The 21,401-nt window shown below is 38.5% G+C and overlaps 1 protein-coding gene across 3 annotated transcripts in view; it reads left to right on the forward strand.

Annotated features, from left to right (window-relative positions):
• Positions 1-21,401, forward strand: part of DNAH1 (dynein axonemal heavy chain 1) — a 230,293-nt gene that overhangs the window by 59,248 nt on the left and 149,644 nt on the right. For all 3 annotated transcript variants that reach the window (XM_089524609.1, XM_089524619.1, XM_089524628.1), the window contains exons 17-22: positions 5,210-5,351; positions 6,655-6,810; positions 9,332-9,530; positions 10,474-10,727; positions 11,243-11,455; positions 17,109-17,273. In XM_089524609.1, the coding sequence (XP_089380735.1) occupies positions 5,210-5,351; positions 6,655-6,810; positions 9,332-9,530; positions 10,474-10,727; positions 11,243-11,455; positions 17,109-17,273 (1,129 nt within the window). The remainder of the gene's footprint in view (positions 1-5,209; positions 5,352-6,654; positions 6,811-9,331; positions 9,531-10,473; positions 10,728-11,242; positions 11,456-17,108; positions 17,274-21,401) is intronic.

Genomic DNA, 21,401 nt, shown 5'->3' on the forward strand with positions numbered 1-21,401 from the left:
AAAAATCCCCCTGTAGCCACCTCATTCCCCCCTACTCTTTCTTTTGACTAGCCCCCACGGAGGAAGGCTCCTGTGATTCTCAGCCACAACCTCCCAGGGATTGGATGGGATGAGTAAACAGAGGGTGTTGTTTGGCCCCCTTCTTTCCATTCTGCCATCCCTCCATCCCTTTCCTGGACCCCCCCCCCCCCCCCAATTGCCAGGACTATCGGGACAATGGCAATAATCTTTGAGAGTATGCTTTGAGAGTTCCTGCATGGCAGGAGGTTGAACTGGATGGACCTTGTGGTCTTTTTCAACTCTATGTTTCTATGGCTTCAGGATTTCTTCATGTCCTGATATAGAGTCACGTCACCAACTATGACAGTGGAAGTGGAATGATACAGATGCCCATAATTTGATTGACAGGTTTAAAAAACCCTAGGACAATAGAAAACGTTCAATATGGTGGCTCCATATTAAATCGATACAAATGGTAATGTGAACATCAACAGGGTTAAATTGCCATGGAGAGATTTGATTGTGGCAAACGTAGCGTGAACTTCAGTTCGGAATCTCAACATTGAATCTACTTGGATCTCCTTACTACAAAAAACACTAGTATGAATGCTCCTTTTGTCTTTCTGCTACTGTGGCTCTAGTATAATGTCTTTCCGTACTGATTTTACCCTGAGAAGCTATCTGTCACAGTACATACCACAAATAAATACAGTTTTAATTAGGTCCTTGATCTACTTTGTTTGATAGACAATTATGATGAGAATTTTATCCTTCTAGAGTTTAAAGACCATGTAAAAAACTAAGACTAATTGACAGGGAACCAGAAGAACTCTAGATCAAAGCAAGGACATTGTCTTGAAAGGATGCAAACACTATATGTAGTCAAAAATAATTTTAAAAAAGCTTCAGTGCATAATTGACGAAACTCTTCAAATAGTTAAGGACAGGTGGGATGCAAAAATAAAATATGACAAAATCAGGATTAGAATCCACTTTGTCCCTGTTTAGGGAAAAAGGCAAATGTTATAATAATTAATGGACAGGAATAACAATAAATATACAATAAAAGATGGAACTAAAGACCTCTTCCACCAGAATTGAGAAATTACAGAGAAATTCAAACCAATAGTGGGGATGATGTATCACCAACAGGGAAAAACGTTTTGTTATTAGGTTAAAATTAAAAATTGATGAAAGCAATATGCTCAGGAATTATATAAAACTGCTGAAAGGATGAAAGGTTACTTCAGGGAAGAAGGTTTTGATAATGAACCTGCAATTTTAAAAGGTGAAGTGAAAGATGGCATCAAAGCACTTGGGAGAATTAAATCAGGAATAGATGACTTATCGATACATACCAATATAGTTGTTATGCTATAAAGGAAGAGTCCAGCCTAATTTAAAAAAAAACACCTTCCAACAAATATGGAAAACAAAAGAATGACCCCAGACTGTAAAGTAGACACTAGGGACAATTGCATTTAACTCCTATGTAAGCAAGATGATATTCAAGATTTTACATATGGAGTGAGAAATGCCAAAGAAGGAAGAGGCACTAGGGATCATACTGCAAGCATATGCTGGATAATGGAAAACAGCAAAGAATTTTGAAGAAAATCTACTTGTGTTTTATAGATTATAGCAAAGACTTTCGTTTTGTGATTACAGATTACAGCAAAACTATGGGTTCTGTAGTCCATGAGAAATTATGGTTTGCTGTAAAATAAATTGATTGTCCTGATGAATAATATATACTGTGGGCAAGAGTCCACTGTTAAGACAAAATATGGAAAAGAGGATGGTTTCTCATTAGAAAATGGGTGAGACAAGAGAAGAAAAATGAATGACATGGAAGGAAATATGAAGATAAACCCTAAAATATGAAAAGTGAGGTGAAATAAGAGAAATTGGGAAAAATAAATCACAGATGATATTCCAACTGAACTGCTAGAATCCACATAGACAGAATCAACTCTAGTATTAACTAATATATGTCAAGAAATCTAGAAAACAAAGTGGTGGCTAACAGACTAGAAAAGATAAATATACAACCCCATCCATAAAATAGGAGACAGAAGACTGCAACAACTATAGGACCAAAGCATTAATTTCCTACACAAGCAAATTTATATTCAAAATTCTACAACACGGACTCCAATCATACATGGAGAGAAAAATTCCAAAGATGAAAACAGGGTTCAGGAAAGGAAGAGGCACTAGGGACCACACCAAGGAATTGCAGGGGGAAAAAAAATCAACATGTCCTTTATTGACTGTAGCAATATTTGGATTAGCTAATTTGTTAAACATTGAATAGATAGGAACACTGTCAAATGGATTCATGATTGATTGGAAAACCGTGCTTGAAGAGTTGTGATCAGTGGCTGCACTTCAAACTAGGAAGAGGTCTTGAGTGAAGTGCTACGGGGTCCTATCCTGGAGCCATTACTCTTCAAGATTTTTTAAATCAATGACTTAGACGACGGGCTGGAGGGAATATTTACCAAGTTTGCAGATGACAAAAAACTGGGAACAGTGGCTACCACATTGGAATATGGGGGGGGGGGGGAATTAAAAACAACAACAAGATAAACTAGAAAATGTAGCTGAAATTAATAAAATTAAATTCATTAGGGATGAATGTAAAAATCTGTTTAGGCCACAGAAAAACAAATGCACAGGTATATGATAAGGCTCAGCAGTACTACCTGTGAAAAGGACCTTGAGATTATTGTTGATCTTAAGCTGAACATGAAATAGCAGTGTGATGGTGCAGCAAAGAAGGCAAATGCTATATTAGCCTGCATTAATAGCGGCATAATTTCCAAGTCGAAGCAAGTAATAAGTTGAACTATATTCTGCATTGATCAGGCCTCATTTGGTGTATTGTTCACTTATGGATCCTTCATTTTAAGATTATATATAGAGATAATTTGGAGCAGGTTCAGAGAAGGACAATGAGGATGATAAGAGGCATGGAGAACAAAACATAGGAAAGGCTGAAGGAGCTGGGCGTGGTCACTATGGTGAAGAAAAGACTGATGGGTGATATGATTGCACTCTTTAAATACCTTTCTGTCACAGAGAGAAGGGACAGCTGTGTTCTCTGCTGCCCAAAGTGTAGGAGCAAATCAATGGTCTGAAGTTATAGGAGAGTAGATTTCAATTGAACTAGAGGGAACTTATTGACAGTAAGAGCAGTTCATCCATACAACCAATTGTCTAGAGAGGTGATGGGGTCTCCTTTTCTGGACATCTTTTAAAAAAAAGACTGGTTAGCTACCTACTAGGGATGTTTTAGCTGGAGATCCTTCACTGACCAGGGGGTTGGACTCAATGGCCCATGAGGCTGTCAGGAATGATGGGAGTTGTTGCACTTCACCTCAGGCTGTAACTCACCACCTTGTTAATGAAGCTGAGCTGACCAGCTTTGGTCAGTGGTTATTGCTTTATCCAAAGCAGCAGAGTTTTCTGAGAATAGGCTGAAGACCCTGACAATCTTCTCCAAGCCTTCTCACTCTTCTTCTTCAGATGTCTCCAAACACCATCAGGATTCTGCTGGTTCTTGTATCTTCACTCAAGACACCAACACAACTCAGTAGTCTTAGATAAAAGATCTACTTTATTCTACTATATACAGTTACTATTTCTATATGCCCAACAATCCACAATATCTCTACACTCTACCAATACTCCACAACTACCCACAAATTATATTAGCAAAACTGGCAATTATTATAGCAAATGTTTGTTACCACCCACTAGACAATTACCACCCAGTGGGTGTGTACATTCACAATGATTGGTTGACTTTTGTTCATCCCATAGTCAAGTCCAACCCATGAACATCATCTGATCACCTTGTACATGTAACAAGTCTCAGGTGTTACCAATGTACATTCCATAATTTTGTCCTTGGCTCCCAAGACTTCTAAATTATATTATCCTTTACACCTGTGTGATTTCTTAATTGTTCATGCTTAGTCATTCTGACTCTCACATACATATTTTATTTCTATAACTGCATGTCCCATGTTGCATTTCCTTGACAGAGGCTTCTTCCAATTCTATGGTTCTAATTCATGCCATAGCGCCTAAATACCCTAAAGGCACCAGATCCCATCTGAACTTGGAACTATAAACAGGGTCAGCCCTGGTTAGTACTTGGATAGAAAACTGCCAAGGAATGCCAGATGCAGTAGGCTATATTTCAGAGGAATAAACTGGCAAAGCCATCTGTGAGTAGTTCTTGCCTTAGAAAACCCTATGAAATTCATGGGGTCACCATGCTATCAACAGGAAGCTTGAAGGCACATACACATGCCATAGTATTTCTGATTTCTACTTTTATAGTCTTTTCCATTGAATCCCGTTCTCTTGATACATCCAAAGTATGACAGTCTCAGTTTAGTCATTTGACTTCTGGTGAGAATTCAGACTTGTTTTACTTGTATGGTTGTGTATGCAGCAATGAAAGCTAACAGGAAGAATAACAAGTCATTTGAAGGGTGGTGCTGTAGAAGAGATCTACCGATACCCTGGGCCCTCAAAAAGACAAAGAAATGTGTCTGTTAGTAAATCAAATCTGAATTCTCACCAGAAGTCAAATGACTAAACTGAGACTGTCATACTTTGGATGTATCAAGAGACAGCAGGATGCATTGGAAAAGACTACAATTTTTCATAAATTGGAAGAAAATAGGAAAAGAAGACAATTACATTCCATATGGACCTAAGTTTGCAAGACATGTGCAGGTCTGTTGATGATCAAAGGTCAAGGAGGTCTTGTTCTTTGGGTCATCCTAAGTCAAGAGACAGCTAACAACAGCTGGCACATTTTGGTATGCAAAGTAATTACTCTCTATTATCAACTTCCCTATGAGGTAGGCAAGCATCATTATTTCTGCTTTACAAGCTGGGAGCTAGTGTAGTTTGATTTGGAACTCATTTTCCTTTGACTCTGTAGAATGGTATGGCACTCAGTATAGGTGAAACTATTTTATTATAGTTAAGATAGTTTATATCTTCTTTTAACCATTATTTGCACTTTAAGTTGGGACAGGAATTGGAGACTGAGAAATTATAGTGGTAACTGTCTCTTCCTGTTTTTATTCCTCAATTTTTGCTTACATTTAGTCTTATTGATTGCATTAACATTAACCTTCTGTATCCTCATGAAACATTTGTGTGACTCTCCTCCTGTTCTCAGGTGGGCTGCAAGCAACTGGCCTCTGAAAATCACCACACAGATTGAACTGATACGACAGCAGCACATTGAAGATGAAGAGCGGTTCCGTAAAATTCAACTCATGGACCAAACTAATTTCTTGGAACGTCTGGATGGACTGCAGGTACTGCTGTCTAGCACTTAAATGCTTCTCTACATTTGTCTTCAGTGCAAACAGTCATCAATAAGTAGATGCGAAGAAGCTAAAGCAAGTATAAGCATGTGCAAGCTTGGTGTTACTCAGAATTCTTTGGAAGTATCGGTACAGGAGGAGGAGGGATGTGCCACCTATGTGGAAGAAATCTGTATCAAAAGCAACTTTTTAAAAATGGCATACAAACAATTTCAGTCATGAGACATAAGTTATGAAAAAAAAATACAAGGAAACTGAGGTTATCTTTGTGAGAACTTTTCTTCAAATATTATAAAATATTACATTTTTTCCATATTCTTCGGGGTCCATATTGTGAGAAAGGTGGGATATAAATTAGAAAACCAAACAAACTTTTTGACTCTATACCAAACTTTCTGAACATGATGCCTTCTGGATGTGTTGCATTAAAGTTCTCATAATTCCCCATCTGATCTGATTATAGTTAACATCTAGCCACATTAGGAAGGTACCAGCTTGTCATGTATGACATTTCATATCCAATAAATTACTTCCAACCTGCTGGAAAGGATGACAAGTAAAAAATTCCATCTTGCCAGAACCAGCTGCCAATAGTTAATTATTCCACCTGAAGTGTTCAAAAGTCATGTTTTAGTTCCTAAAGTAAATGTAGACTTTGGGTTATTTTCTGTTTTCTGTGAATGCGAGTCACATCAGCATAATGCTTTCAAATTATTTCCACATCCTTGAAGGTTGGATTAAACTTTAAAAATATTTTGCATTTCTGTTCCCAGTGCAATAGAAAGTTCAAGCAATCTTTGTAGAAGAAAGTATTGGAGATTATGATGTCTTTGGATCATCTCTTTTATTTCAAATATTACAGGTTAAACAAGTATTGTGGGATTATAGCAGCAGGCATGCTTGTTTTCATGGTAATATTAATCTCCTAAATTAAATTTAAAGAAAACAAAATGCCTGTCTCAAGAATTTTCTGTTAGTGCTACCATTACCCATTAAAGACTACATTGAACCTGGAGAGAAATGAATTATTGCTGCAGCTAATTGTTCATTAATCAAGTTCATTATTGTCTTCATTAGTGAGCATATTCCATCATGAGAGGGCAGGTTTCCATCTTGCATAAGAGAAACCTATGGTCATAGCAATGTGCAACTTGAAATTCTCAGTATTCTGTCATGGATTTATGGCTATTCACAGGATCCTGTGTTAACATATTTCATAAACCCATTTCTAAACTTGTGTGTTTTGTCTCATGGAGTACCTCCCCACATATTGTGCCTGTTTTTCTTTTCACAGCTTGCTGTGGCTGGATTTTCTGCACACTCAGATATTAATCGTGCCCATGAGATAGCTAATGAAGCAAGAAGAATCAGGAAGCAATTGAAAGATTCCCAGCAAATGGCCCTACTTTACAACAATAGGGAGCGCATTTTTGGCACACCAGTGACTAATGTAAGTATCAAACTCCTTTAAACCTTAATCATCCCTTGCACACCTCTGTGAACTGATGATAATAAAAGCTTCACCAAATATTGCCAGTCTTTCTTTACAATTTCATGATAATTCTTACCTGTATCTGACCTAGCAGAAATTAGCAATCCAATATGTTTTCCATTCCACTGATTTCTTCTCTGTGCTTATTAGACATTACCTTGGAGTATTCATTCAAAAATATCCAGGCGATATTTATATTGCAGTGATCTAAAAATGTTAGTAGAGCAATGGCCATAGAATATAATGTTGGCATGGCTTTCTGGTTTAAAAACAACAGACAACTCAAGAAACTGCAATAAATGACAAGTTCCTATGATGGTTTCACTTGCTGCAACCTTAAAACATCCCAAGATGGTTTGTTTAATCGCTTGCAAGATTTTGCTGTTTCTTTATGTTTTTTTCTGGAAATAAGGATATTATTTTTATGCACTTATATGAACTTCTCTTCTGTAAGAGAATATGTAATGTTCCAAATCTTTGAGATTTATGAGTGCAAAACACACAACAGAAATAATTCATCTTGAGACAACTTTAACTTCCCTGGCTCAATGCTAGGGAATTCTGGGTACTGTAGTTTTGTGGGACATTTAGCCTTTTCTGTCAGAGCGCTCTGGTACCACAATAAATTACAATTCCTAAGATTCCCTAGCACTGAGCCAGGGCAGTTAAAGTGGTCTGAAACTGGATTATTTCTGCAGTGTATTTTGGACCATTGATTAGCTCCAGAATCTTAATCATGCCTTATTCTTTGGTAATGTATTGGGAATATTGTAATGCAGGAGTGTAGAGCCTATGGTCCTCCAGATGATTTTGAACTCCCAACTCCCATCAGGTCCATCTAGCGTGGTCAATAGTCAGGAATGAAGAGAGTGGTAGTCCAACAATTGAAGAACCAGATGCTCTCGCCTTCTATGGGAAATACCAGGAAAAGTATCAGTGGTTGACCATCATTTCTAAAAATATAAGGTCCAGCCATTGTTTAGATCTCTCTCTTGCCATCACCAGAGAAAATGGATTATCTACCAGTTGAAGTGGAACACTGTATATTAAAGATTGCGTTTCTTCCATCCATTACACAGATAGATTTGATTGACCTTTTCTTTTTACCTACTATTCTACCTAAAATTAATCTCTAGTACTGTTGAATCCAAGCTTGGCTGGGTGACCTTGGGCAAGTTGTACTCTCAGCCGCAGAGAATGGCAATGGGAAACCTCATCTGAAAAACATGCCAAGAAAACATTGTGATGGGGTTGCTTTAGGGTTGCCATATCTTGAAGGTCCACAGCAACAGCAAACAGCATTGTTGATTTAAGTACTAAGAAGTTTGTGCATCTGCTTTCTGCTTATTCAAGGAATCTGGATGTTTCACCCAAGAGAAAACATAGTTCCTCTAAATAATAGCCGCTTTTTGTTCTTTTTTTCTTCTTGTAGAAATGAGGCCAGTTTTTGCTTATTAAATCCAGATTATGGAGTATAATCTGATTACTTGCAGGGATTTATTCTTTCATTCACCAGTCTCCATCCTGAGATTGAATCTAAAGTGTAGGCTTCATGGCCACAATATCTTGGTTAATTTTGGGGTTCTGTTTTTTAAATCTGTCCATTCCTCACAGGATGAAAAATCTTGCAAGACGTGTTTTGTATTGTATATAGTGTATTATAACAACTTTTAATATATGCTGTCCAGGGAATATCACTTAGGGAAGACAGTGAATCAATAGAAACACTGTAAATAAATAAAAATGAATAACATATGGGAATTTTATTTTTAATGTTTGCTGGGTTCTCTCTCTGCTACATGTTTTATGTCCACTTCTATAGTGTGGGTCTAGGTGCATGCTGTTTTCATTTCTCCTCTTCTCTTTTTTCTTTTCATGTGAAAGTAATTCCTTGGTACACATACATTTTTTCTTAAACCTGTGTAATTCATATTATTGTAATTAATACCCATAAGACTTTATTTTTCCATTCTCTTTTGTCTTCTTTCTTTCTATTTCTTCTATAGTTGGTAATTCATGATTATAGCCATGATCTTGGTTTCTTTTCAACTGCTATAGATGCGATTGTTTTCTTCTTGGTTGGTGTGTTTTCACTTTACTTTCACTAAAAGCACTCAACCTTTAGTGAAAAGAAGTGCTTTTAGTGCATGAGTGGGAAACATGTAGTCCTCCAGAAGTTGTTGAATATCAGCTCCCAGCATTCTTCATCATTGCTATGCTCACTAGGGCTGCTGGAACTTGCAATAATATTTGAAGGACTACGTGTTTGCTACTGTGGATTTAAAAATCAGTTTTACTGATGTACACATATATTGAGAGCTAGATGTAACTAAGTAACTGAAAACAGTAACCAGGACGCCCACTGGTTCATGTCTCTGGAGCAACAAACTTTAGACTTAATGTTTGCCCAATGGGAACTTACACATACCCATCAGCAGTTAATAATATTTGTGGGGGTTATTTTGTTTTGTTTTTCTAGTATGATAAGTTGAACAGGATGGTGAAGGACTTTCAGCCTTTCTATGATCTCTGGACTACAGCATCAGACTGGCTTCGCTGGGCTGAGAGCTGGATGAATGATCCTTTGTCTGCAATCGATGCAGAGCAACTGGAGAAGAATGTCAACGAATCATTTAAGACAATGCACAAGTGTGTGAAACAATTCAAGGATATTCCAGGTAACAACGGACCTTGAACTGTTTGATTGCTTGTTGTTCTTGAGAGACGCAAGACAGAACTCATATACCTGTTTATGTAGCATTTATTCTCCTGTCCAACATGTGTTGATATAACAGCTCTGCAAAGCCAGTTTCGAAGAACTGCAAACAACAGTGAAGAAGTGTTGACCAAGATACTGGTGGTATAGCAAATCTACAAACTTTCTCAAAAACTACACAAAATATTTTTTGTTGTAAAATTTTCTGCGGTGTGGGATCTTGTTTCCTTTTTTGACTTGTGCTTTGCACAAAACAATGAATTCTGTACAAAATGCTGCAATGAATCAGCTTAACGGAGGAGGAGGTGAAGGAATATGTATGAGATAGGGTGAATCATTCAGAGCAAGAGGATTAAAAATACACACTTGTATAATAGAGTAATTCCTCCAAAACTTGGCTTTCATATATCATAATGTTCCAGTCTTGTCAATGGCAGTGCTAGAGTGTTACTCCTCCATTGTGAGAGCAGCTGGAGCCTACACAATTGTACATTACAGTTTGCTAGGTTCCACTGTTTAGAAGTAGATGTCTCTTGCCCTTTGCAAAGCCACTGCCTTTCTCATAGCTGTAATATTGATGGAACTATATATATTTGACTAAGAACACATAAATTTAACTTTGATTCAAATATGTTGATAAGTGATCTTGAGTCCTAGTTGCTGCGTTGTGTCCTAATTTTGGGGAGAAAGGCATAAAATGATTGATTGAAATAAGGAACGAATATGCTGGTCACTCCCCAGAATTTCCTTTTGGATCATATGTTGTTGCATTCCCAAGGTCTCTTACCTTTACCATACTGTTTATCCCTGTGCTTATGTTCACAGTGTTCCTGATTTATATTGTGTTATATTGTACTGATATCCTCAGCACCATCCTTAATGGTACATTTTCATGTTCTTTACAGCATGCCAAGATGTGGCTGTGGAAATCCGTGGCAAGATTGAGGAATTCAGACCATATATACCACTGATTCAAGGGCTGCGTAATCCTGGAATGCGCAACCGTCATTGGGAGATGCTTTCTGAGGAGATCAAAATCAATGTTAAGCCCAAGGCGAATTTAACATTTGCACGCTGTCTGGAGATGAAGCTTCAGGATCACATCGAGATCATATCTAAAATAGCGGAGATTGCAGGGAAAGAGTACTCAATTGAGCATGTGAGGACAACATTCCAACTGACATTCCTTGCAGTGTCAACTGTTAGGTTGCTCTCTCTCTCTCTCTCTCTCCCTCCCTCCCTCCCCCGCCTCTCTCTCTGTGTAAATATGTTTTTGTAATGGTTGTTCCTCACAATAATTATTTTAACTTTTACTAAGTACTAGGTTTCTAGCAAAAGTATTAGTCAGCTAAGAATAATAAGGCCTTTAAATAAGAGAGAAAAAGTCCACCGGATGGACTTTCTGCCTCATGCTAGGAAATTAGGATGATGGAATATTTGGGTAATCTTACATCTCTGTGCATTTAATCCGTCAAGTTCCCTGCACAAAGTAGGTCTTGTGGCAGAAAGTAATTTCCATTTTTAAATGTTTTCCTCTCTTTTCTGATGGTTTCAATTTATTACTAGTATCATCATCTCTATTAAGTTTTCCTTCCCTCTTGTGCTTGATGCAGTAATTCCTATGCAATGTATAATAATAAATAAGAAGTGGGTTTTTTGTTTCTTGTTTCTTAGGCCTTGGATAAGATGGAGAATGAATGGGAATCCATCCTCTTCAACATAGTTCCCTACAAAGAAACAGACACATTCATTCTGAAAAGTCCTGATGAAGCTTCTCAGCTTCTGGATGATCATATTGTTATGACCCAAAGCATGTCATTCTCGCCATTCAAAAAGCCATTTGAGGATAGGATCAACACATGGGAAAATAAACTGAAGATGACTCAGGTACAAACATTCATCAAAAGGCAAACCAGAATTCATATCAAAGATATCCCCAAAATAGTTTGGATGATGGAACAGTGGTAACTAGTGAACCAATATGGCGGTAAATCCACTCTGGGTTTTAGTTCAAACTCTGAAGGAAGCCAATAAACTCTAATGTTTAGTACCTTGGATAGCTCCTTTAAAGTTCACACTAAAAGAATGGAGTCACCACCCTACTGATATTTAAATCACTGTGGCTGTAGACAGCTCTTGGTATATTCTCCCATTAAAGGCAAAGGTAAAGGTAGTCCCTTGACTACCTTGTCAATGTCTACCTAAGACTAGACATTGTCTTAACCAACTGTAGGGGGCGGTGCTCATTTCTGTTTCTAAGCCGAAGAGCCAGGAGTGTCCGAGGACTGTTCTGGCGGTCATATGGCCAGCATGACTCCACCAAACGCTGTTACCTACCCACTGAGAAGTGGTTCCTATTTACCTACTTGTATTTACATGCTCTCAAACTGCTAGGTTGGCAGAAGCTGGGACTAGTGACAGGAGCTCACCCCATCATGCAGCACCTGGGCCTTGAACTGCCAACCTGCCAAACTTGCAATCAACAGAGTCAGTGTCTTAATCACTTGAGCCACTGCATCCCTATATTCTCTATATTCTATATTCACTGCATTCCTATATTCTATATATATTCTCCAACTACATGCTGAGAAATCATGCTGTGTTGACATAGGAGCTCTCTGTATACATTATAACTTCCACAAAGCTTTGGATCAGAGTCTAACTTTAATGAGGCTGGATAGCTGTCAGGCTTGACTTCCTTCAGTAAATTAAAGAGAACTTTTCATCCTGTGAAAACTTTGTACTCTGAATATAATATTTTTGTTAAAAATATAGCATTCCATATATTAGTCACACTACTGCATAACTTTCAGCCCTGAATGACCTGATTTTATAAGATATTTATTTCTAGGTTTCACCTGTAGCATGAAAGTCATTCATGGCCAGCTAGGATAGTGACAGAGTCATGTGTCAGAAATTAGATCTGCCATCAAACCACTATAGAAGCGAGGACATTTAAAAGTAAGTTAGGGACATGTAAGATGGACTTGCTCCCACTTCTAATTCAAAGTCAAAATTAAGCCAATTAACACTGAAGCTACTTAGGAAATGATACAGCATGCTGTCACAAAAAATCCTCTTTTTGTGTATGCAATTTACTGTGTATTAGGAGTATGCTAGGGTTAAAGTGCTGAACCATCACCCTTCTTCACTTTATATATGGAGATAATGTTAAAATACTGTTTTTATCTTTGTGTCTGGTTTTTGGAGCATCACTGAAATGAAAACAAAGTTCTAAAGTAATTGAAAGGGGGCATATTCTTTTGTATGTGTTGCTGGGCTAGAGCTAGGGTATTCAAAGAAACCTTTAACAGATAGGGAGAAGCATGTCTGTGCTTAACAATGACTGGGTATTAGTACATTGCTTTTATCAGTGAAGTGCTCTGACAAATCACTTGAAGAGTTGGCTTTTATTTTATTATTCTTTTGCTTTATTTATGGTCATTAGCCATCCTTATGTACTTGAACCAGAGTCTTCAGCATATGTTCTGGTTATCTCAGGATGACACAGGGATGGAACCCCAGATGATAAGGAATCAGGTGACTTGCTTGCTGTGATGTAACTATGTGTGCCTTAAACGTGTGGTTGTGCTTGGTTTTCCTCCTTTTTACCTAGAGCACTAAGGATGGGGATATTATAGGCATGCTGAGACTTAAAAAAAAACCTAAAGAAGAAAAGTCTTCCCACAAAATAATAATTTCAGGCATTATAACATTTTTTTAAAAAAATCAGAATGCAAAATATTATCGTCAGAAGGTCACAAGATTATGATGAGCTTAGAAAGGAGGCTAAATAACCATCTGTAAGTACTAAAATATTGCTACCAGTAGGATGGGCAATTGTTGCTTCTTGCCATGAGTGACAAGTTAAGGGGGGAAAGGGTTAAATTGCAGTTCATTTTATGTTGGAAATGTAGGCATTTGAACCAAGTTAAATGTCTAGAACTGAGATGCCCTTTACGTCAGTCTCAGAAAGTCTCAATACACATTTATTTTCCTGTATGGCTTCTTGACCATCCACACAAGACTCAGGGCTGCTTGCTTTGAAGAAGACACTTAATTACACACCTGTCTGCCCACGAAATCCAAAGAGCAGAGAGCAAAGTAATTTCTTAACCTCCAGCCTTACTCTGAGAGATATTGTATGTCTGCCAGTACCAATGAGACTAGAAGAGTTCCGAGCATCTTTAATCAGGCACTGGGGAAGTGATGTTTTGAACCAGTCTAAGCCACTAGACTTCAAAAAGTGTGATTTTAAAAATAAATAAACAAACAAACATCAGAGGCATCCTGCAAGTAATTACTTTTAGCTGTCCTTAGAGAACATTGTGCCGTTATATCAGTTGGACCATTAACTAATTTAATGTGAACTAGATCTGGCTTCTGGAGCCCAACTGTTCCACTTTTAGCCCCAACTGAGAAGTGTGACTCTTCTTGATTAATAAACTAGGATGAACTCTAATTTCAGTGACACTATGGAAAGCTGGTTGATAGTTTAGAATGATTCTGAGAAAGAAAAGCCATTCTATTTGCATCAACTCTTGACTAGAAACAAGGATGAGGAATATGTTAATCTCTAAATGTTGCTGTACTGTAGCTCCCATGACTCCTCACTATTGACTATGGGATGTGTAGCCCAAAAATATCTGGAGAGCCACACCCTTCCCATCCCTGGCCTGAAGGAAACTTCTTTGTAATGTGTTCAAAGAATGTCCATTGATATCTGAGATGAAGAATTTTGAAATGGATACCAGGGTGTGGACATGTTTGTTTCTCAGAGCAAGAGCATCAGTTGAGTGCCTTACAGTGCATGACAAGGAGAAACAGTAGAACACTGCACCACTGTTCCAAAATGGCCCCTTCACTGTAGTCTGCCAAAACCCAGAATAATCATAGAATCATAGTAGAGTTGGAAAGCACCACAAGGACCATCCAGTCCAACCCCCTGCCATATAGGAACTCTTAATCAAAGCATGCCCGACAGATGGTCATCCAGCCTCTGTTTAAAGACCTCCAAGGAAGGTGACCTCCAAGGATAGAATAAAAGTGTTGGAACAGACCCCAAGTGCCATCCAGTCTAATCCCCTGCCATGCAGAAAGACACAGTCAAAGAATTCTGGAAAGATGGCCATCCAGCATCTGTTTAAAAACCTCTGAGGGGAAGAGGGCAAAAATGATCCCTAGACACTGAGAAAACGTCCTCCCTGACTTAGACCCACAGAAGCTACCACATATGTGTTGTTCCAATTGCCAGGAACAAGAGAAGACCCTGAAATGGGATGCTTCAGAGATAGTTATAGGACAGAGGTTGTCTTAACTGAACCCAAAGTCCTTTGATTGGATGCTGAGGCCCAAGAATGCCGGGGGGGGGGGGGGCACTCTATGCCAGCCCAGAACTGTCACAAAATAACCCCTCACATAGCCAATGACAAGAATGAAAAAAAAAACCAACAACCAAGTCTGAGAGTGGGGCAATAAGTGAGTCTACATGAACTAGCACAAACTGGTAAGATTTTAGAGGATCTGCTGCTTCATTTCTTCTCATATCAACCTAGGTTAGGTCCTCCATCAGTTCACAACAATCATAATCTTGTGGGGTTTTTAAAAAATTCTTAAATTGTATGAGCATTATTGTGCTTCCAGTTTTCAGTTATGATAATGCTTGCACCAAGAATACCTTCTTCACTAAGTCTGGATGTTTCAGTCGATCTGAATCTCAAAAATGACTTATTAGTATCCTATTGTCTCAAGTGACTAGGTTTGTATTACAAAGTTATTCCTTTTAGTTAAAATCAAATGTACTATCATTACCCAGCATATCTTTAACAAAATATCCCTGTTATCATACAAATCCTTCTGTCAGATTTAGCAACACTTCTCAGAAAACGTTCAGACTGGATACTGAATCGCATTGTCATTCCAAGGCTATTCCCAGTGGAGTTTATTCATAAGCTTATTTTATAAGTTTTAATGCAACTCTGCTCACCCATGAAAATCCACTAGGTGACCTTGGACAAGTCACACTCTCTCAGCATCAGGGGGTTTTCCCCTTCGGTGCTCGTGGCCAGCCTTTATATCCAGAGGATTTAAATTTCCCACGCTGTCAATTGGTCCCTTTAAACCACCACACATCTGTTTTCTTATGCTGCTGTTGAATTAGTCCTCTATCTGCACCAATGCCTGATGCCCAGATGTCGCTAGATTTGGGGAGGCAGTTCTTTCGGGAACATAGTGTGGCTTGTTTTTTTGTTTTTTAAAGTTTGACAGTATATGCTCACCCTCTGAACAATTTTTGCCAAGAAAATCCCATTATAGAGTTGCCATAAGTCAGAAACAACACACAATAAAAACATTAACATTTGTACAAAAGCAACTAAATAGTACAATGGCTATTATCTTTACTACAAGTGCTGTAATCGAGACTGTACGTGGACTTTACGGGGATTCAAACAACATAACTGCACACAGAATTGCATCCAAAACTCCTTTGTTACAGCTTTAGCCTTTAATATATATATTTGGCTGTTGAAATTACTGATACCACTGAAACCTGGTTATGTTAAAAGAATCATTCCAAGGAGTTTGGGATTTGGCACAAACATAAAGTGGAACTAAATTACCTATTTTTCTATTTGTTTTTGTGTCTTGTTTTGCTCCTTCATTCTTTGTATCATAAATCTTTAGAATGCTTTCCAAATACTTTACTCTGCTTGTGTGGTATAGAATGAATGGAAATGTTTAACACTGCAATGTGTGGCTCTTTCCCTTTACAGCTTTGCAGACCACTAAGGAGGTTTCATAGTACACTGAAGCAGTTGCACAAAAGCTTTGTTTCTGAGGAGATATAGGATATTACCCATCATCTCCTGAGTTGCCCTCTTGGGGCAGATTTCTTTCTAGCATTTTCCAGTGCCTTGCCAACATGCCAAACCTAGAGCAGATTCTTTTAGAAGGGGATTATTTGTTCAATACATTGATAGTTTCAAATTTGCTAAGACAGCTGAGAAAATGGGAAACCCATCATATGAAGGACAATGGGATCTCCTCTGTTTTTGATCCTCTTACTTGATATATTCTAGAAGTATATCTCACCCTTTTGAATTCTTTTTGCAATAAGCCTTGTCAAGCCTAGAGAAGACTCTTTCATTTTTCATTTTTTAATCCATGGGGAAGTTTTGAAGCCATTGTTTATAGCATATTTGTCTCTTTATTTCTGTATATATTTTGTGTTTCCTTATTTTTGGACTACGGTGGCCTCTGGATAGGAACAATAACATTTGTATTATAAAATATCTGGACTTTCCTCCAAAGTTTCAGTTGGCTTTCTTTTTCTCTTTTTATCCTCTCACAGGGGTATTTTCTATGAAATCAGTGGATTATAGCTTGAGTACTATTTCACAGCTCCTTTTGTAAAGAAAATCCTGCTGCTCGATTGTTTCTGATATTTATGTCATTTGCCAATTTCCACTCATGTTATCTTAAGTCTGCGCCCCAAACATGAAAAACTGAGCTGATTGTTTTAGTTGATGTGCTTTCTCAGGATGTCTTGGAGGAATGGCTGACTTGTCAGCGTTCATGGCTATATCTGGAGCCCATTTTTAGCTCAGAAGACATTAATAGACAATTGCCAGTGGAAAGCAAACGATATCAAACCATGGAGAGGATGTGGAGAAAGATCATGCAAAATGCTGAAGAGAACAGGGAGGTGAGGCAATGTCTATTTGTGTGTCCTGGTGTGTCCACAGCAGCATACTTTATTTCACATGAGGGTTTAAAACAACATATTAACCAACAACAATTATTACTGGTAATTTTTTCTTTTGGAATTGCTGAGCACCTGCTTCATCTATACATTTCTGGTGGCTCAGTGGTTAAATGCCTGTACTACGGTCACTCACTCACAAACCATAAGGTTGTGAGTTCAATACCTTCCAGGGGCTCAGGGTTGACTCAGACTGGCATCCTTCTGTAAGTCACTAAAAGGAGTACCCAGTTCGTTTGGGGCAATTGACTTACACATTGTAAACTGCCTAGGGAGTGCATAAGTATAGAAATAAGTATAAGCGGCATAGAAATGTACATGCTATTGCTGTTGCTAACTAAGGCGCTGTACAGATGGGCCCTATGGGGCGCAGTCGTTATTTGCGAGGGGTGGCGCTTCCAGATGCGACTCGCCCCTCGCACGGGACTAGGGCGTCAAAGTGGCGGTGCCCTGTACATACGGGCGCCGCCATTTTGACGTGATGGACGCCTAGCGTCCGCACGCCCCGGTGTCACTGTGACGCCACTAGTGTGCCACTGGCGCACTGTGGTGTCACAACCACCCTTTTTGCTGCGCAAGGGAGACCACCCTTTTTGGGTGGCCTGTATCCCGCCTAAGTCTAATTCTAATATTAATGCATTTCTTGATGTTTGGCCTTATACTAGAACTCATTGTGCTTCTGTTTCCCCATTCCATTCTCAGGATGACAAGGTGGAGTTATCTATGACCATTGGCTTTAGCCCACATGCATCATCCTCATGCTGGCAAGAGTCCTTGTTATTTTCTGTTACAGCTGTTAGGACTCCCTCCTCCTCCATCAGTTTTTTATTCTCCTGCCTACGTAACTGGTCATGCAAAGCCCTCCTCTATTTATATTTAGTTACAGTAGGGTTAACCTTAGGTTAAAAAAAATAGAAAGTGGAAAATAGGGGGGAAAGTACTAAGGAGACATCCTCAGAAATGAAAAATAAGACCACATAACAAAGAGAAAATGACAGACAAGAAAAGAATTGAAATTAAAAAACCTTGGAAGGCCACTGCGCAGAGTGCCTCTGGTGATGGCAAATAAGATAAAAATACTTCAAACCTCCAGTGAATTGGAGGCAGATAGGACACCTCAGCTAAAAAGGCCAGGGTGTAAAGAAGCTGGGCAGAAGCGAGGCTTTGACTCGTTAAGAAGAGACAACACCAATTCTAAGGCTAAAAAAGAAAAAAAGAAAAAATCTCAAACAGCCACAAAAACCAAAGCCTTATCTGAGAAAGCCACAGAAAACCCCAGCTGCAGCTGCAGTTCCTCCTAGCAGCACTTCCAACCACTATTGTTCAGAACACTCAGAGGCAAGCAGGTCCGACTATCAATTTGAATCCGAGGAGGAAGGCAGAACCAAGGCTCAACACAGCTACTGCCACCTAAAGGCAAGTTTAAAAACAACAGAGAAATCAGCCTCCAAACCCAAAGCCTTGCTAATGAATGTTAATAATGTATCTGGCAACTGTCAGGAATCAGTACTTCTAATGACAGCGCAACAGAGAAATTACTAAAATGCTTAACATCCGTATCAACAACCCAAAATATAACAAGTCCAGAACAAGCACCTATATTAACAAGGGAAGTATTTAGTGCTGACGAAGATGAGAAGGATGAGAATATACAAAGGGAAAGTGATACAGAACAGTATGTAGAAGTAACAAATTTGGAATCCATGATTAAAAATACAATAAGCACAGAATTAAAAAAGATCTTTGCAGATAAAGACACAATGCCCCATAGTAAAACTAAGAAAAGATGTAACACAGCTATACAACAAAATTTTAAAAACATAAATTTACTAACTATGATTCAAAAATCAACAAATAGAGCTGACAATATCAGCCAGGCACATAGACAGCATATGCAGCATGTCAGCAACAAGATGACAAAAGGCAAACACAGTGCACAGAGGATAGGAAACAAACGAGAAATAGTGATAGACCAAGGAAGTGTACTAGGAAAAAGAAGCACACAGATGAGTCTGATATTGAAGAATGGGATGATGATGATTGGGAACATCAAGGTGAATCATGATGATGATTCTGATGTAGAAGAGGATACAGAGATAAATGCAGACAGCCTTTTTCAGGGTGAACTGTTTTAAGAATTTATTGAAAATATTAAAAACCTTAGACCTAACAAATTTAGAAAACAACAAAAATACACAAACTACAAAGGAAAAGAATGAAAGAATACCTTTGATTTTAGGGGAAAAGACAATACAAACTGAGGAAATGCCAATGCCACCTATGTTCACAGATACCATTGAAAATGAATGGAAAACGTGCATCAGTACAAGAAATATTTATTTATTTATTTATTCATTCATTTATTCATCCATTCATTCATTCATTCATTCATTCCTATAGCCCTGTAAATGTACACATGTATACATGGGATTTTGCCAAAAACTGTACCCATTTAATAAAAATGAATTGGATCTATTGAAAATAGCCCTTATTGATGGACCGATAGCAGTTTTGACATCAGGAGCAATCACTCCAGAGATTAATGAAAGGCGAGCTGACGCTTCTTTGCGAAAACCACACGAAGGTTCAGCTTCAGCTATAAGAGCATCAGTAGCATCATCAATGTTTGTGAAGTCTGCTGTACTTTGGATAAATGAACTAGAGGAAACATAGAATTTGAGCATAATCAATTTACAGAAAGCATTAGACAGATTCAGTATGTGGCGGATGCAGGACATGGCACAACTGCATTATCAGCAAGAAGTATTAATGCTATGGTAATTGGTCAAAGACCTTTGTGGTTATGTCACTAGGAGGTGGACCAGAAATCGTGGAATAAGTTGGCATATGTCCCCTTTAAGGGAGGATTGTTATTTGGAGATGAAAATAGAGGAACATGCAGCTTTCAGCTTACGTGGAAGCCGCCGGGAGATTGGGTGAATGGCGCATGCGCCCATGGCCGCACAGCAAGCACAAGCCCCATTATATCTAATAGAGCTCGAGCATACATACTTTTTGCTTTATGCAGAGGGTCTGAAACAGGTCTCCTGCGTAAGGGAAGGGTGGACTGTATAACTTGTACAATTCCTTTCATGGTAAAGGAATGGGTAGATTCCCCGATTATAGGTCAACAAGACAAAACTGGTATCAACAAAGGACAGGATTTACAAGACAATTACAGAATTACAAACAAGTTCCAGCAAGAGGGGGGATCATTCTCCTCTTGTAGGAGACATCAGCAATCTTGACATGAAAACACCACCAGTAGGAGGAAGGTTACTACAGTTAGGACATTTGTGGCCACAAATAACATTGGATCAATGGGTTCTTCAAGTTGTGACATCTGGCTACAGAAAATTGTTCGACCACAAACCAAAAGAACAATATCTTCCATCTCCGGTTAAAAAAAAAATGCAGACCTTCAAAACATAGTCAGATTGGGAAATCCAACACTGGTGCAAAAGAACCTATTCCAGAAATAGAAATGGGCAAGGGAGCTTATTCCATATTTTTCGTTGTGCCCAAGAACTATGGCACTTAACGTCCAATTTTAAACTTAAAATATTTAAATCTTTCAGTAAGTTACCTAAGATTCAAAATGAAGACTTTCCAAACCATAAAAGACAGTCTACAGATAGAGGATCACATGATATCTATAGACCTGAAGGAAGCCTATTTGCACATTTCAATGGCAACAGATCACAGGAAGCACCTAAGATTCAAGTATTTAGGACACTATTACCAATTCAGAGCATTGCCTTTTGGCCTTGCTTCTGCACCAAGAGTACTTCCACTAATATCATTCTTGAGGGGAAAAAACGGATACAACTTCATCCATATTTGGACGATATTCCTCTGAATGCATCATCAACAGAGGAAGCAATAATGCATCGTAACAAGACCCTGTATTGGCATGCATTTTCCTCTGTTGTAATCTGGAAAAAACACAAGACCAAGTAATGTATACACCCATTTGACAAGATCAATGGCTACAAGTAAGGCATATGCGGTGATGACTTCCTTAGAGAACATGTCAGGCAGCAGGCTGGAGTGAGCCAAACACTTTTATAA

Source organism: Sceloporus occidentalis, unplaced genomic scaffold (genome assembly GCF_023333645.1).
Source record: "Sceloporus occidentalis isolate IW3139 unplaced genomic scaffold, rSceOcc1.0.p SCAF_1, whole genome shotgun sequence".
Taxonomy (NCBI): domain Eukaryota; kingdom Metazoa; phylum Chordata; class Lepidosauria; order Squamata; family Phrynosomatidae; genus Sceloporus; species Sceloporus occidentalis.